At 43.5% G+C, this 16,203-nt stretch overlaps 1 protein-coding gene across 1 annotated transcript in view; it reads right to left on the bottom strand.

The window, feature by feature from the left end:
* Positions 1-2,555: 2,555 nt before the first annotated feature.
* PLXNA4 (plexin A4) overlaps positions 2,556-16,203 on the bottom strand; it is a 488,098-nt gene continuing 474,450 nt past the window's right edge. Inside the window, exons 31-32 of the mRNA XM_069860812.1 lie at positions 7,983-8,133; positions 2,556-7,259 (exon numbers count right to left, since the gene is read on the bottom strand). Coding sequence (XP_069716913.1) covers positions 7,164-7,259; positions 7,983-8,133 — 247 coding nt within the window. The 3' untranslated portion in view covers positions 2,556-7,163. The remainder of the gene's footprint in view (positions 7,260-7,982; positions 8,134-16,203) is intronic.

The raw sequence follows: 16,203 nt of genomic DNA, 5'->3' as shown, positions 1-16,203 counted from the left end.
GATATAGAACAGTGGCAGAGGTGAGGGAGAACTGCAGGACTCTATGGACCCACTGATACTCTGAAACAGGGACTGCATTGGGTGCAAAGAAGGAAAACTCAAGCTGTCAATGGCCAAGAGTCTTAGGTTTACACCATGACATTGAGGTTTGCTTACTTCATCAGTTGCCTGCTTCACAGCATGCCAAGGTTGGATGAGAAGAGCTAGGACACCCCAAGACCTCTCTATCTTTTACTACATGTCAGATACACAGAGCAAATTGCCCTGGGATCACTGAGGCTATGCCATGCTTCTCTACCCAACATCTGTCAACGTAGAAACACAATGTACTGTGATAGTTTAAATTATCATAATTTGGGGAAAAAGATCCATTCCTGGACTCCCCTGGTCATTCCAGGAGAGGTTTTCATAGGTACAGAGGAGTTTAGACAACATCACTGCTTCAAGAACTGGATTTTATACTGATTTCCTCATTCAAGGATGAGGGATACCCAGACACGGATTCCTGGATGCAATACTTGGTGAGCCACTCAAACCCACACAAATCTGGTGGGACCAACATGCACATTTCTATACATTGTCCTCTGTCTGGCTGCATCAGCTAAATGCTGAACCAAGGAAACGAAAGAGACTAGAAAAACTTTGATAGGACTAACAAGATTTTGATAAACAGTGCTTATCTGGTCAAGGCATCTTCCCATATCAGTCACGGCCACCACAGAAAGCAATACATTTCTACAGAGGACAAAACCTCTGGAATGCCAGAGCCTTCCCTAGGAGTTTGGGAAGCAGGGTCAGCTTTCTTCCTCTCTCTCATTCCTATTACAGCAGCAAACAATATCTCCATGCTATGAGATAAATGTAGTTAATGAGTAATTCTACAGGGTGCTGGAAAAGGGGAAGTATGTCTTGTTTTATTGATGTCTTGGTGATGTGAGAACTGTTCTTGTCATCTCCAGCAGGCCAGACTTTTTTTTCTTGTGTAAGATCATCCTTGGATTGGAGGGTCCCTTGTGGAAACACAAATAGATGCCCCACTATGAGAAGCCCTGGAACTCAGCCCTTTTAAGTTTCCAGTCTTTCTCTAAAAGAGTCTTCCACATAATAGTGTCTCTTCCCAAAGCACTAAAGTCTTAGGGAAGAACTGATATACATTTTGTGTTTTGACTTACTTTTAAACACTGATGCAAAGTCCCATCATCAATGAAGGAAGAGTTGGTATACAAACTGTTACAGGAGTTTGACATCTACAAATGGACAAGACCTGACAATATCCACCCAAGGGTGTGAAAAAGAACGGCTGACATCATTGTGAGGCCACACTCCATAATCTTTGAGAAGTCATGGAGGTCAGGGGACATTCTAGAACACTGGAAGAAGGCTAATATCACCCTCATCTACAAGAAGGGCTTACTGGAGGGTACAGAAAATTATAGTCCTGTCAGTCTTACTTCAGTCCCTGGGAAAGTTATGGAATTAATCCTCCTGGGGACTGTTAGAGATCAAATGAAGCAGATGATTGGGAAAAGCCAGCACAGCTTCACCAAAGGCAAATCATGCTGGACAAATTTGATTGCCTACTATAACAAAGTAACCTGCTCAGTTGATGAGGAGTAAGTGGCGGACATTGCCCTGGATTTCTCCAAGGCTCTTGATACGATTTCCCACAGCCTCCTCCTAGAAAAACTGATGCATCTAGACAAGAAGACTGTGTGGAAGGTGGGAACTGGCTGACAATTCACACCCAAAGGGTGGTTGTAAGTAGCTCCTTTTCAAACTGGCAACCTGTCACGAGTGGGATCCTACAGGGATGATACTGGATCCAAAGCTATTTAGTATCTTCTTACGTGATCTGGATGATGGAAACAAGTGTACCCTGATGAACGTTGCTGATGGTACCGAACTTGATGGGGAAGTGGACACTTTGGAAAGGAGAGCCACCCTGCAGGAAGATCTGGATAGGCTGAAAGAGTGAGTTAACAAGAACCTTATGATATTCAACAAGAACAAGTGTAAAGTCTTGCACCTGGGAAACATAATCCAGGAGTGCAGCACAGGCTGGGTTCTACTCAGCTAGAAATCAACTCTGTGGAAGGTGACCTAGGGGTTCCGGTAGACAAAAAGCTCAATATGAGCGAACAGTGTGCTGCTGTGGCAAAGAAAGCCAACAGGACACTGGGTTACATCAACAAAGGCATCACCAACAGAGATAAAGCAGTCATTACCCCACTCTACTCAGCACTTGTCAGGCCACACCTGGAACACTATATTCAGTTTTTGTCCCCGCTATACAAAAAAGTCTTGGACAATCCTGGAAAGGGTCCAAAGAAGGGCCACAAAGGTGGTCAAAGGACTGGGAAGCCTGGCATAGGATGAAATCCTGAGAGAACTGGGTTTGGTCAGCCTTCAGAAAAGAATCATTGGGGGACACCTTATCACCATAACCCAGTACTTAAAGGGTGGCTAAAAAGAAGACAGAGACTCCCTTTTTACAAGGAGTTATCTGAAAAAGACTAAGGGTGATGGGCACAAGTTATTCCTGGGAAGATTCTGATTAGAAACGAGGGAAATTTTTCACAATGAGGACAATCAGCCATTGGAATAACCTCCCCAGGGAAGTGGTGGTTTCCCCAACAATGAACATTTAAGATTTAGCTGGACAGGGTGCTGGCCTGTCTTGGCTAGACTGTGCTTTTGCCAAGACATGCTGAACCAGATGATCCTTGAGTTCCCTTCTGATCTGATATTCTATGATTCTATGAATTTTCCTCTTGATGTTATCTTTTTTGTACTTGGGTTGCTGCAGAACTCCCAGGCTTTTGGAAATGTGGAAGGAATATGTAAACATTGTGTTGGTTGACCAAGAGTGAGAGCAGCCATTGGATTCAACACACTGTATCAGTTTTCACCGGCATTATTTAAATGATGATGACAATTTTATTATTTGCTTGGTCTTTCTCCCTTCATGGTGGACTAATCTGGAAACTTTGATAAGCACTTTTCAATTAAAGCAAATACCAACCAAAATTCTGCTTGTAAATCTTCATGTCGTATCAATTTTTTATGGTCTCCAATGTTAAACATGCACGAGAAGACAACTGGAGATAAGAAAATTGACATAGTTCTCTTACCCAACAGAGCAAGGCTGGTATATGCTGTATTGGACCAAACCTTTAGGTATGTTCAGGACAGAATGAAGGGTAGAGAAGAACTGGGGCATGTTGGGAGAGGAAGGTGCCCTTGAGTGCATTTCTTTTTTATGGTAGTTCTCCTGTGCTGTCTGTTCAAGTGCTAAAAATTTCTAGCACCTTCTTCCAGATAACACACAACTTTTCCCACAACAGCGTTTACTGGAAGGCTCAGTTTGTAAAAACACAAGACATGATGGATTATGTCTCAGATCCTGTGACACTGATAGGTGAGTACACTCACAGGGAGGAGGGCATGGTGTGTTTGCAGAGGGGTTGTTCACCTTTTGTTCCTCTAAGCCAGATGCAAATTCTGCAGTGAAGAAATAATCTTAGCTCTCTTGGTAGGACCACAGGAAGTCTTCATGAATTCCCTTTCACCATTTCTGATGGTGCTGAAAGTGTCAGCATTCATTTTATTGATTACAGTGTTTGAGAAATTCTTATAGACATCAGTCTATCATCTGGCATGTTCTGGATATTAGGAGCCTTTCTATTGAATTCTGTGGACTCTGGCTCCAGTTGTCTCTGTGTGGCTTGAAAAATAGTGTGAAATACCACCTATTAGGCATTTTTGGTCAAGTGTGGAAAGGGAGGAGGGGGATGGAAATCAAAGGAAGAGGAAAAGAACACATCCATGTTGTACTAGGGCTCATTCTTCTGCTTGTGTCTTTGTTTTTAGTTGTATTTTACATGCACTTTAAAAATAGCTAGCTCAACAGTTGAGGCTGGGAAGAAAGATGCCAATGCCTCTCATAGACCAGGAGATGCTGGGAAAGTGGTTGGAAATAGGAAGGGCACTGAAGGGGACAGGGGAAGAAGCCCACGCATTTACATCACAATTCTGGCACATTTTCCAAGCGAAAACCAAAACCAGTTCAAACACCAATTAAAAGGAAAAAAAAAACCAAACAACAAAACAAAACAAAAAGAAAAGTAAGGAGGAGATGAAAGAGAAGCAAAACACAGACTTTCTTTCAGATCTTGGGGATGGGAGAAAGAAGAAGGTGGAGAGAAAACAGAAATGCTTAAATGGGAACCTGGGAAGGGTTATGACATTAATCTCACTGTGCTTCCCATTTCCCCTAAGAGTTTCATTCTCAATGTCTCTGAGGTGTTCAAGTTTTCCTTGAAAATATATTTATATATATTACAGATGAAGGACTCCGTACCAGCAAGAACAAATAAAGTGATAACAATGGAAAACAGCCAGAACAAAACAAAAACACAGCCCTGAAAACATAAAAAATAAACAAGTCTTAAATTGTCCCTGTGGTGTTCCTCTGACTTTAGGAACAGGGTAGGGTTATACCAGTTCACTTTGATATGATTTTTTCCCCAAAACAGCTTCTTCTTCCTTTCATGTGCGCATGTCCAGGCAGTATAGCCCATCACTCATAACCACTTCCCTCCAAGCCAGCTATTTGTCCTTAGACTCCTACCATCCAGCTGTGAGTACAAGGCATGACAATAGGGTCCATATTTATCTTTTGTGGCACTTTGTTTGTCAAAACCTTTGGTTTCTTCCTTTTTTTTTTTTAATTTTCCTTTTTTATGTACTTATAAAAAATATTGTGTTTGTGTTGTTGCTGTAATTTTCTTACCACTGGCTCTGGTGGGACTTCCACCCCACTTTCACAGCCATAATCAATGGATCTGGAACATGCGCCGACATTACTAAATGGATCAGCAAAACCATGGCAGAACCAACCAAACCCAAATCATCCCTAATGCGCAGGCCTCTTAAAAATGCTGAGATATCCATAAGGTGCATGATGAGTCCATCGGCTCAGCAATCAAACAGAAAGCAAGCAAAACTAAAAAGGAAATAACGCACACGCGCACACAGATACATACACACACGCACACACACAAAATAATAATAATTATAATCAAGAGATAAATGTCTGGGGTTTTAAAACCAAGACGTGTCCCTAAGTTTGCTGTTTCAATATAAATCTTGTGATATTCTCCCCACAGACACATCCGGTTTTGGGCTGCTGTTCTTTAAATGGTTTTAGAAAGACTTGCCTACATGTGTATCTGCTTGGCTCAACGAAACCTGCTTGCTAACTAACTCCTATTTGCACCACATCCCCCATTAGACGCACTCATGATCCGTTGCTCTGAAGAGGTTCTGGTTTGCTAGCAAGAGGCATGAATAAAACCAAATGCACTCTGTAATCAATTTACACACCCTGTCTTTACCCTTTCCTCCCTCCAGGTGCAAGGTAGATCCAGGCTGTAGCTCTGAGGATGGTGCAAGATGTCTGTGGGCCAATACTCCGTGGCATCACGCCGCTCCTCCATCTGCTAGTGAGCACTGTTCGTTTCTGTTGAGATGAACGTAGACCCAGCTCTTTCCTCCATGGTGTACAAGATGCAAAGTTCTCCAGACCCTGAGGGTCTCCCGCTATGTCCAACTATGGTGTTATCCAGGCCGGCAGCCACATGATAAAAATAGCCAAGCACAGAAGAGACATAGGAGCTCACTCTTCTTTGGTTGGCCTTGAAACAGGTTGAGATGTTGTTCTGAAGGAGCTGAGAAGAGGATAGGACAGGGTAATCACGCACATTTGTCCTGTGGTGACAGTGATCTCAGAAGGCATAGGAAGTGCATAGAGGGACAAAATCCTTCCCAGGCAGCAATTGTGCCTTCAGCAAGGTCTGTTCGTTCCAAAAATGGAGAAGAGAAAGGTCAGGAATTGGCACCAAAAGGCAGATGGACTTACATTGGTTCAGAGACCTCCAGAAGACATGCAGTTTGACTGAGGGTATCTAGGTAGAAGAATATTTTGCAGTGTTTCATTTGGATTACCTTCCAAAAAGTGTAGTGAAATTTCTTCTCAGGATTGGCTTTGAAGGAAGCTTCTACCATCAGTCCTATGCACAACCTTGCTTCCTGGCAAGCCCTTCAGCTTCCTTCTGTTATTCCACCATGAGAAAACAACAGCTTTGCTCCGGTTGAGGAAATAAAATAGTAAGAACTAACAGCTTTAAAAAAATCCCTCTGGTTGGTTTTTGAGGCTGAGCTCCTTGCCTGGAACAAAATGAGACTTATGGCCCTTGATTTCCAAGCTGAGGTGGGAATGAGGGACATACTGTGCTGTCCATTGCCAGAAGGAATAGAACCACCACAGACAGATGCCACTGAGCAGAGAGCGCATTTTTGCTGCAATGCTTACAACCAACAGGACACAATGGGAAAGATGGAGAGGGACACAGGTCTCTTTGAAAAATAAGAATAACCATATGAAACACATGGGCAGGGGAGCATTAGTGTTATCTTCCCCTCTTAACCCTTCCCCTGCCCCAAGACAGCAGCTACACCGCTGTTTGCCCAAGCAGTAAAGAGCCACAATGGTTCCACCCTGGACGGAGCTGTGGCATTTCTGGGGGAGCCTCAGGGATCCTCTCCCAGTGGTTCACTATCAAGAGATAGAGTTGCAATGGCTCTGCAGGAGAGGATCTTGATTTATTCCTGCCCTCCAGGATCCCTGTAGGCAGGCCGTCTTCCCCTTGGGGAGACTTTTAGTAATACTGAGTTCATTTCCATGCCCGCTCCAAAGGCAACTACAGCCCTTGGAGGGCAGTTAAAGCAGCATGACAGAAGTTACCTCCCACTTTCCCATCTGCAGAGTGATGATGTGATGTTGGGGGAGGGTGAGGGTGGGAAGGGGTTATGTGTAATAGTTTTTCTCTAGGGCAAAGGCAGAGGGGAAGCTATGAAAAGGAAAGCTCCACCCAAATGTCTTGATATCCCCAGAGGCAATTTCCTCTGCAGTCCTTTCTTTTAACCCCTGGGGCTTTGTCGCTTTGTCCATAGATTTTGAAAGTGAAATAAATGAGGGAGAGGAGAGCTGTTCAGGTGACTCTGCTTACAGCCGATCAAAACTTGCACTTGGTAAAGATGATGATCTTGAGTGAGGCACGACTTGGTTTATCCCTCCCAGGGTGTCCCTGGCAGGACAGTTCTCAGCTGTCTATGCTCATGAGGGTTATGACTTGTTCAAGTTTGTAGGCAAGTTTCTGTTTCCCAGCCTGGTCATCTTGATCAAGGGCTCCAAGAATCTGGAAAAGAAGAAAGAAAGATTTGATATGGATTTTAGGGTTCTTTTTGCCCCAGAGAACTGGTTCTAGCATCTTTCATCAGCTGATGAGGGTTATTTTTCTCTAAGGCAGGCCCCGGGCTTGCCTTAGATCATGCAAAACAGGTTAGTCAGACAGTGGGGAAATAGGCAGCCAGTTTGGTGTCTATCTGACTAAATGCAATCCTCTAGATTGCAACTAATCAACTAAATTCCTGTCTTGGATCTCAGCTGTTTTGTAGCTTTATTCATCAGCTTGTCATGCCTCTTGAGATGCCCTAAGGTATCTCACCTGATCTTCAACACACAGAACCATGTTGATCACCTTTAAGTCCTGCATCATGCTTGTTGGGCCATCCTTGGGTGCTTTAGGGTATCTAAATTTGCACTGGCTACATATGCTTAAACAAGCTCATATAGTATTCTTCTGTAGTAAGCTAACATCTGATCATTGACTACTGCGAGCCAGCTAAAACTGATTGACTAATAATAGGAGACAAAAATTACAGGGATCCAGGTTGAAGAATAATAGGGAGACAAGTAATCCCAGACCCTCCCTTTCCAGGCCCCAGGTTTTCATTCTTTTAATCCATCATCCCCTTAAACTGGATGAAGGTAGGCATCTGTGACACATATTGGGATTTGAGAATAGTTGAGATGTACCATGGTCCTTCAGAACTGTTCTTTCCCTGTCCAAGGCTCTTACCTCTTCGCTGTATTTCCCAACATAGGAGTATATCTCTGAGAGTGCACTCATAGTGTTGAACTCATTCATATGCATGCGGGACTGCTCAGCCAAGTATGCATTCATGTCCTGGTCACTGATTGCTGGCATTTTGGTGATGTCTGAATAGTACCTGAGAGAGAGAAATACAGTTGTTTGTTGAGGGGAGAAGCAGGGAGTCAAGACATGAAAGCCATCAGCAATAAGGAGAAAGGACACACTTAGCACTCTTGGGCTCTTCTTGTGGATCAACGATATACCTGGTTATGCTCTTCTACAGCAAGGAAGATAATTTAGGTTAAAGTGGAAATTACTGAAGCACCATTTCTGGATACCAGACATACGTTGTATCCATTCAACCCTACTCTGAGACTGACACCCCAAAGAACATGCTGTAAATGGAGAAAGTTGCTGTCGAAGAAGCAGGCAGTACCTGTTGATGCTGGATTCCCTTATCGGGCCCTGAAGGACATTGAGCACTACCTCCAATCCCGTACAGGATTCTCACTGATCTCACTGACCACAGGATTTCTCTCCCACAGAGAATAAAAAAACCAAACAACTTTGCATGCTTTCTCGCACTATTGTCATTAGCGCATCTGCGTCCAGCGTTACCATCATCCACCTCCCACACTGAATCCAGCCTGCCCCAGGAGCTTCTCTGATGCTCAACATTTCCCTCTTGCCCCAAATTTTAAGCTGATCTGATGTCGCAGTTGTGGCAACAGGTTTCAAAACACCCTCATTCTCACTCTAACAGGGAAAATCTGCCGCCCTTAGGAGTCATAGAGTCATAAAATCATAGAATAGTTTGGGTTGGAAGGGACCTTAAAGATTATCTATTTCCAACCCCCCTGCCATGGGCAGGGACAGCTCCCACTAGATCAGGATGCCCAAGGCCCCATCCAACCTGCCCTTGAACACCTCCAGTCAATAACATTCTCCTTGAACTCAAGAGGTCTAGGGCTTTGTCCACAGGGTATGGAGCCCCCAGAACCATTGCCCATCAGGCTTCATCAGCAGAGCAATATCACTTTAAGGTAGTTGCTATTTTCGATGTCCTTCGTCCCCCGGGTAAGGTAGGTCTTGGAGGACAAGGTTTGAGGAAGGTAATCAGTCACTGTCACTCGCAGCTGTGCTCTGCTGTCAACTAGTTAATTAGATGCCATCATTTACATTTTTAATTTCTACAATTTGACATTTTGTGCACAAGGAAAAAAAAAAAGAAAAAAACCCATAACTGCAGCAATCCACAATTTTATAATTAGGAGGCAGAGGGTAGAAGGAGCCAAAAGAGCTGACAGGTGTCCTGTAAACAGCATTGAGACACCTGCTGAGATGGAGCTTGTTTTCCACTGCAGAGAAATTGGACACTGAAGTGTGGTATGATAAGGATCCTTCAGACAGGCAAATGGGAAAATACTTTTTATGACAGAGCAGGACAAGCAGCTGCCAAAGTCTCCGAAGAAAGAGAGAACAATGCAGGAGCTCTGGGAGGAAACCCCTCCACACTAGGAGGCTCCTGTTTTGCTGTCTGCACTCCCATCCTGATTTATTGCAATAGATTGGTCTGAGTTGCTGCTGGTTTTGCAGAGTGGGGTTGATGTAATCCTTGGGAGAGAAAGGCATAGGAGATAGAGGTCCTATTTCCAGCTCCATGCAGTCTTTCAGCCTGACTGCTTCCAGAGCTAGATTCTGGCTCATCATAAACAAACTTCATTACCTTTACTGCAACTTCCAATAAGCATAACAACATTGCTTTCCCTGGAGTCTTTGCATCTTGTCTTCTGTGCTCAGGACCAGCCAAAAATCCTGGTCTATCTCAGGATTTTTATTGCACATTCCCATTACTCCAGTCATGATTAGTCTGGGCTTGATTTTGCTATACACTTTGCCTACCACCAAATCCCAAGCAGATCTGAAGAGTTGTCTATAAGGAGCATCTGGGAACCTCATGAGGATCTGTCCTGCAGAACTACTTCCAGCAGGATATAATAAGCAGGATGAATAAATATTTCTAGAGCTTTTGCCACTCCCTAAAAACTCAAACAACTCTCAGCATCAGCAGATGGACAAAATCAGACCTGTGTTGCATTTACTTCTGACAAGTAGAAGAGTCAAGGACTGGTGGCATCCATGACAATGTTATTGCAGACACTTCAGAGACAAACTGCATTGTTGAGAAACTTGGAGTCTTATGGCTGAGAAACAAAGTGTGCCTTGGCACCCAAAAATCCCTACACCCATGTGCAAGCACCACAGTTCATAGATTTGTGAGGAAAACCAGCCTGTAATGCAGCGAAATACATTGATTTATGGTGCCTATGAAGAGCCCATGGAGAAGAGCCCAGCTCCTCATGAATATTGCATAGGTACCTTCCTGCTGGGAGAAATGAAAAGTGGAAGGGATTACATCACAGCAAAAATAAATGAGATCAGTGGAGGAAAGCTGAGGTCCTGTGTTGTATTTGCCAGCCTGGCTCTGACAAGACGCTGAAATATTCGTTTGCATCTTTGGTTTGGCAAGTCGTCAAATGGTGGCAGGATAGTGTGTGCAGGGGTGGGCCACTTCCAAAAAGTGAAACACAGAGACACATATCATCTGTTTTTCCGAGTTTGTCCTGCCTTGCTTTCACCTGGAAGCAAAGCTCCCCTGGGTCTGTGACTCATGAAGGTTTGAAAGATCCCTGGTCCCTTTCCAGCCCCGCAGAGATATTCTCCCAACTCCCACGACTAATCTGAACAACGAAAGCAACAAGTAATGCTCCCTGGAACAAAGGATAGGATACAAGAATCTGAGTTTCGGGACGTGGAGGCCTCTCTATCTATGACAGACTCTCAAGCTGTGATCTCAATATTCTGGGTTCATGGGCCATTACCCACCACCATACTGAAGTGTCCTGGTTTCCCTGAGATGCAACTGGCCATCACACACCTCAGCAGTCATTTCTATTAAGACTACAAACCAAGATACTGTGGAAATGTGCTTTACAGGAGATGATAGAAAAGAAAAAAAAAAAGGAAATAAAACCAAACGTGTACCAATAATCAAAACTAGCTGCTAGTATAGGGAGAAGACATGTAATATCCTACCATCCTCTGCCGTGGTCAAATGACTTATTTATACAGAAGCATTTCTAATGAAGTCATTATTGTGCTATCTGAAGAAATTATGAATGTGTATATTAAAGCATCCTAGCAGGGAGATGACAACATCCCTGCTGAGTCTTTATTTACCTTCTATTTAAGCCCAGATCCTCAGAGGTACTTAGGGCTTCTCTGCCATTTGCATACCCCTAGTGTCTTCAAAACCACTGTGAAGCTGTCACTGAACCCCAGAGGTCCTTACATTTACACTGCTGGCATTTGGAGGGCTGCCTGTGTGCTGCTACCCTTCGTCCTTGCAGCTGACAGCTCTCACTTACACCGCAGCAGAATTGTGAGGCAATGCAAGGGGAGCATGATATTTTTTCACCACAATGCTCCTGGGGAGCACCCCAAAGCTGAGGGCCACCAGATCTCACCTGAGACATGGGCGTGCCATTGACTCACACTTCCACAACCCCAGGGGCTGCATTATCCAGAAGAGGGTTGGGAATATAAGACTAAGCCAGATTCCTTCTGAATGAGAGAGAAAGGTAGCTAGATATCTAGCCTGCCTCCAAAGGCTCGGCATGTCCTTGCATTGCTTCACTTCATCCCAGAAAAGAGCTGGTCACTACATTTTTTCCAAGCTTCCCATCAGACTTCTTTAGAAGACTAAAGTAGAAGACAGTCACTGCTTGGTCAGATGTGCACCACTCACTGGCCTGGTGCTGTAGATTTGCTACTTCTTCTGTACTCCTGTTTCTGTTATCTCCAGTGGATCCTATTCCAGCTGTTTCCAGGAGATCCTTAGATGTATATCAAAAGAAGATTTCTTATGTGCTTGCATTTCCTCTAAATCACAGGAGGAGGCTGAGTTCTTACCTTGAGATTACTCATTCTCTGATGTGGCAGGAAATTTGTTCATTAGAGAACAGAAGCCCTCAAGAAATTTGGGAAATGCTTCACTCACGCACATCAGCAATTCAAATAGAAGATGTGAGGGCCATAGGATGTGACTTTGTAGGTATCATTAGCACAGTAACTCACCCAAGTCTGGCTTGAAAAGGACAGTCTGGGCTATTGTCCACTGCCATTATTGTATGGAGAAGGCTTTTGGGTGCACCTAAAAACGGTGGTGCTCCTACTTATTCTCAAAAAATAGAATCATAGAATCACAGAATCACCAGGTTGGAAGAGACCCACTGGATCATAGAGTCCAACCATTCCTATCGAACACTAAACCATGCCCCTCAGCACTTTGTCCACCCGTGCCTTAAACACCTCCAGGGAAGGTGACTCAACCACCTCCCTGTTCTTGTTGTTTTCGTATCTTCCTCTTTCTCTGGGTTGTCTTTGTTTTGTTTTGTTTTCCTAAGGAAAAAACCATAAACATGATCTGAGAATACTCTTGTCCTCTATTTAGCCATGGATAAATGCTCTTCCCTTTGGTACAAACCGGGAAAGCCTCCTTAGTGAAGATGTTTCACGAGAATGACTGTGCTGCCATTCAGTAACTCATTAACTCATCAACTCATCAAAAGAGAAGAGAAAAGCCATATTGCCAGTGCTTCCTCTCCTGTCTGAAATTTTCCAGCAGGGCAGTGGTTTAGGCAGCTTAGCATGGAGCTAATTGCTTTCCAAAAGATCTTTTTGTCATGGCTGTTGTGCCATCGCTGGGTTGGGACTGCACTCATTAATAATCATTTTAGCATATGAAAAGCTTGTAACGAATCCATGTGCTGCAGCGGCAGACACAATTACAGCAATAACATAATTAGGGTTATGCAATAGCCGGCTGTATCTAGACCACTGAAGGAGGAAGTGATGTATGAAAAGGATGCAGGGGACTACTGTAGCAGAGAAAGGCTTAAGGAAAGCTTGGGAACAACCTAGTGGCCAGCTCTTTTATGGGATGAAGTGAAGCAATGCAAGGACATGCTGTCAATTCTTCTGTTGACACGGTGTGACAGTTTTAGTTTGCTGGGAGGCATCTGAGCTGCAAAGTTTGCTTTTGTGCTGATTCAGCTACAGACAGCCACACAACTCTGTTAGCCCACATTAATCCTATTTTGTAGAAGTTCAAGGCCAGGCTGTTGGACACTCACTGGGCTTTGGCAGTAACAGCATGACAGCTAAGCAAAAGCTACTGGTCCTAAAGTTAGCTGAAGACCTACCAGTTCTTCTAGAGATTCGCCTTGCAGAGCTTGAGGGAATGATTCTGTCTATGCAAGCACTAGCCGAGGCAACTGATTTTATTTTATATGTATATTTTATATATTTTTATTATATATATTTTATTTTATATATTTATATATTATATTATATATTTTATTTTATATATTTGCTGCTGCTTTTCATCTCAGAATAAATGGTAGATGAGTGGGCAGCACTGAGTCAATGGCCAAAGAGTGGATTGGTGCACAGGTAGTTCCTCCAAGAGAAGAAACCATCCAGCATCATCTCAGTGCAGAGGATGTGTGGGTTTGAGGCTGCACCCTCTGGATACAGACAGATTTTAGCCTTGCCTGCTGAAAACTGCACTATGTAAGAGCAGCATGTTACTGCGATGAGAAAATATAAGGAGGTTTTTGGAGACTAAAGATGAAGAAAGACAAGCGAACCAGATGATAGACCAAAATCTGCAATAGAGAGGCATTTTTACCCCATGAAACTGGGAATGTAATGAGACAGCATGGGCTTTAGTTACAGAAAGGTAGATTTTAGCTGGCCATGAGGGAAAACACTCTGATGGGAAGGGTGGGGAAACACAGGAATGGATTACCTGAGGAGAACAGAGGCTCAGTCATTGGAGGCCTTTAAGAAGGGGGTTGACAAGCATCTGTCAAGAAGACATTAGACAGAGCTGATCCAGCCCTGAGGCAGGAAATGGTTGGGTTGACCTCCTGAGACCCCTGCCAGCACAGTTTTTTATTATCTCCACTGACATCACCCGCTTACCTTGACCCTCAGTTGCTGTATCTTGAACCTTTTTTTCTGGCAGGGAAGAGAACTGTGTTTTTTAATGTAGAGCTAGCACATGCACTTGTCATTTGATGCTCTCTTTTAAAGCCCTTGGGGGAACCCCAATGTTTCTGTTTAAAACTCCAGTAGCTTACAGTGTTAAAGTACATGGAGCTTATAATCTTTATTGTATTAAACCAGTTCTGTTTGTCTCTCTTTCTAAAGCCAGCTGCAAAGTAGCCAACAGATGCCGCAAGCACTGCACTGGAAGAGACCATCTATTGACTACAGAGTCCTGGAACCAGATGGACGTGTTGCGTAGGTTAGGTGCAGAATGGGGACAATCCATTCTGTACACTCCAAACATACTCCCACAGCATTTTCTAACAAGACTAAGACCCCAACATCTAGTGGCTAACACCATGCAAATCATAGTTGCTTCAGGAAAAGTAAAAAAGATGAAATCACAGAGCCAGGATTTGGGTACAAACAGGTAGGTCAGGTGGTGATTGTACCCAAGTTAACGTAACAAACTGCAGATGTTACAATTCTGAATCCCACAGATCAGGTCACTTTCAGTGTTTCTTAGTCCCAATGTTTCAATGTTTCTTAGTGTGTTTTTGATGGTGATCATTGGAAGACTCTTGAGGTGTTAAGAATTTTTGCAATGTCTTCATTGACTTTCAGCTTTTCTTTGAGGGGTTATTTTTAATGCATAATAAGCAGCCAAAAGGAGACCAAATCCCTGCAGGGATGAGAAAAAGAACACCAGTTTCTCTTCTTGTAACACTGCAGGTATTTGAGGCACCAGTGTGCTGTGGAAAAACTCTTTGGCTTCTGCTTTTTGTGCTCTGCCCCTTTTCAGTCTCCCACAAACCTTTCTTCATGTCAAGCTTCGGTAGGGAAACATGGTATTGATTGTGATGCAGGCAATTAAATGGTGTTAATGAAGTTCAAACAAGTGTTATCATAAGCTTGGCAGCATGGAGAGAAATGAAAGGTCAGCCACAGCCCTTTGTCATCTTTTCAGTGTGGTGTTGAATGTTAATGAGACAGTCCCAATTAGAACAGGCTCCCCTTTGTATTGCTTGGGGATTGCATCAAATGCTCCGAAGTTCTCCAGATTTCTAGGCTCAAAGGGGGCATTTGAAGTAAACTTGAAAAGATGCAGATCTGAAGCTGCTCTAATATAAATTCAGCAAAGCCTATGGAGTTTTACTAACAGAAGTCAAATGAGAATCTGGTCTACGGTTCCCATTCTTTTTCTCTTTTTCAATAGACTCATGATAATTGAAAAGCCTCCACCTTGTTTTAGAACTACAGTCTGACTCTTCGTGACTTCAACAAAAGCCAAATAGTCTGTCCCCATTTCCTGGGTTAATTCTCCAGCCTCAGACAGGCCTCATTTTCTGCTGTAGGAAATCCAAGTTCTGGCTGTACTTAGATACTTTTTTAGCCATGCATTTTCACAGTGAAAGAGCCTTGAGTGTGTAATTTGAATGTTGAACCTGATTTTCTAAAAAAAATGGGAGTTCTCATCTAAATCGTTTCAGCAAAGTCCACCTCTGCTTCCAACAGCGTTGAAAAAGGACTGTTGAAATCAAACTCCCAGTTAACTACAATGTGGAGGTAGATCATTGATCAGGCCAGAATCCATAGCTATTCCCTTCCCAACATACATTCACTCTCTAAAGACGTGGAAAGCTAATTTTTGAAGGATTGGAGGTATGTACTTTCACCCATGCCTGTTTCTTGCATCCAGGTCATTCCCTGCTTTGAGTTTTGTGACTCCTAAAGGCACACTCCAAACTGAGAAATCAAGAGTGGCAAAGGGAAGGCTTGGAGTAACCCAGCTCAGCTACCATTACAACAGACATGTAGAAAGGGAGAAGCCTGTCTTCACTCTAGGTAGCCTTCAAGAAGGGGTACAATCTACCACTGCCTAATTGCCCTCTTGTAGATTCTTCTTCATCAAAGAAGTTAATTTGATTTCAAGTTCCTCTGATTTACTCAACTGCTTCCCAAACTCCTCAACTGAAAATGTTTTTATCTTATGATTCACTCTTTGAAGAAGACTAGTGGTCTTGAAGGATGCTGTCTCCTGCTGATGCTGACTACGGAAATAGCTTCAACCAGTACTGGAAGCCATTAGAGT

Source organism: Phaenicophaeus curvirostris, chromosome 1 (genome assembly GCF_032191515.1).
Source record: "Phaenicophaeus curvirostris isolate KB17595 chromosome 1, BPBGC_Pcur_1.0, whole genome shotgun sequence".
Taxonomy (NCBI): Eukaryota; Metazoa; Chordata; class Aves; order Cuculiformes; family Cuculidae; genus Phaenicophaeus; species Phaenicophaeus curvirostris.
Note: the sequence above shows the minus strand (reverse complement) of the source record. Positions and strands in the feature narration are given on the sequence as shown.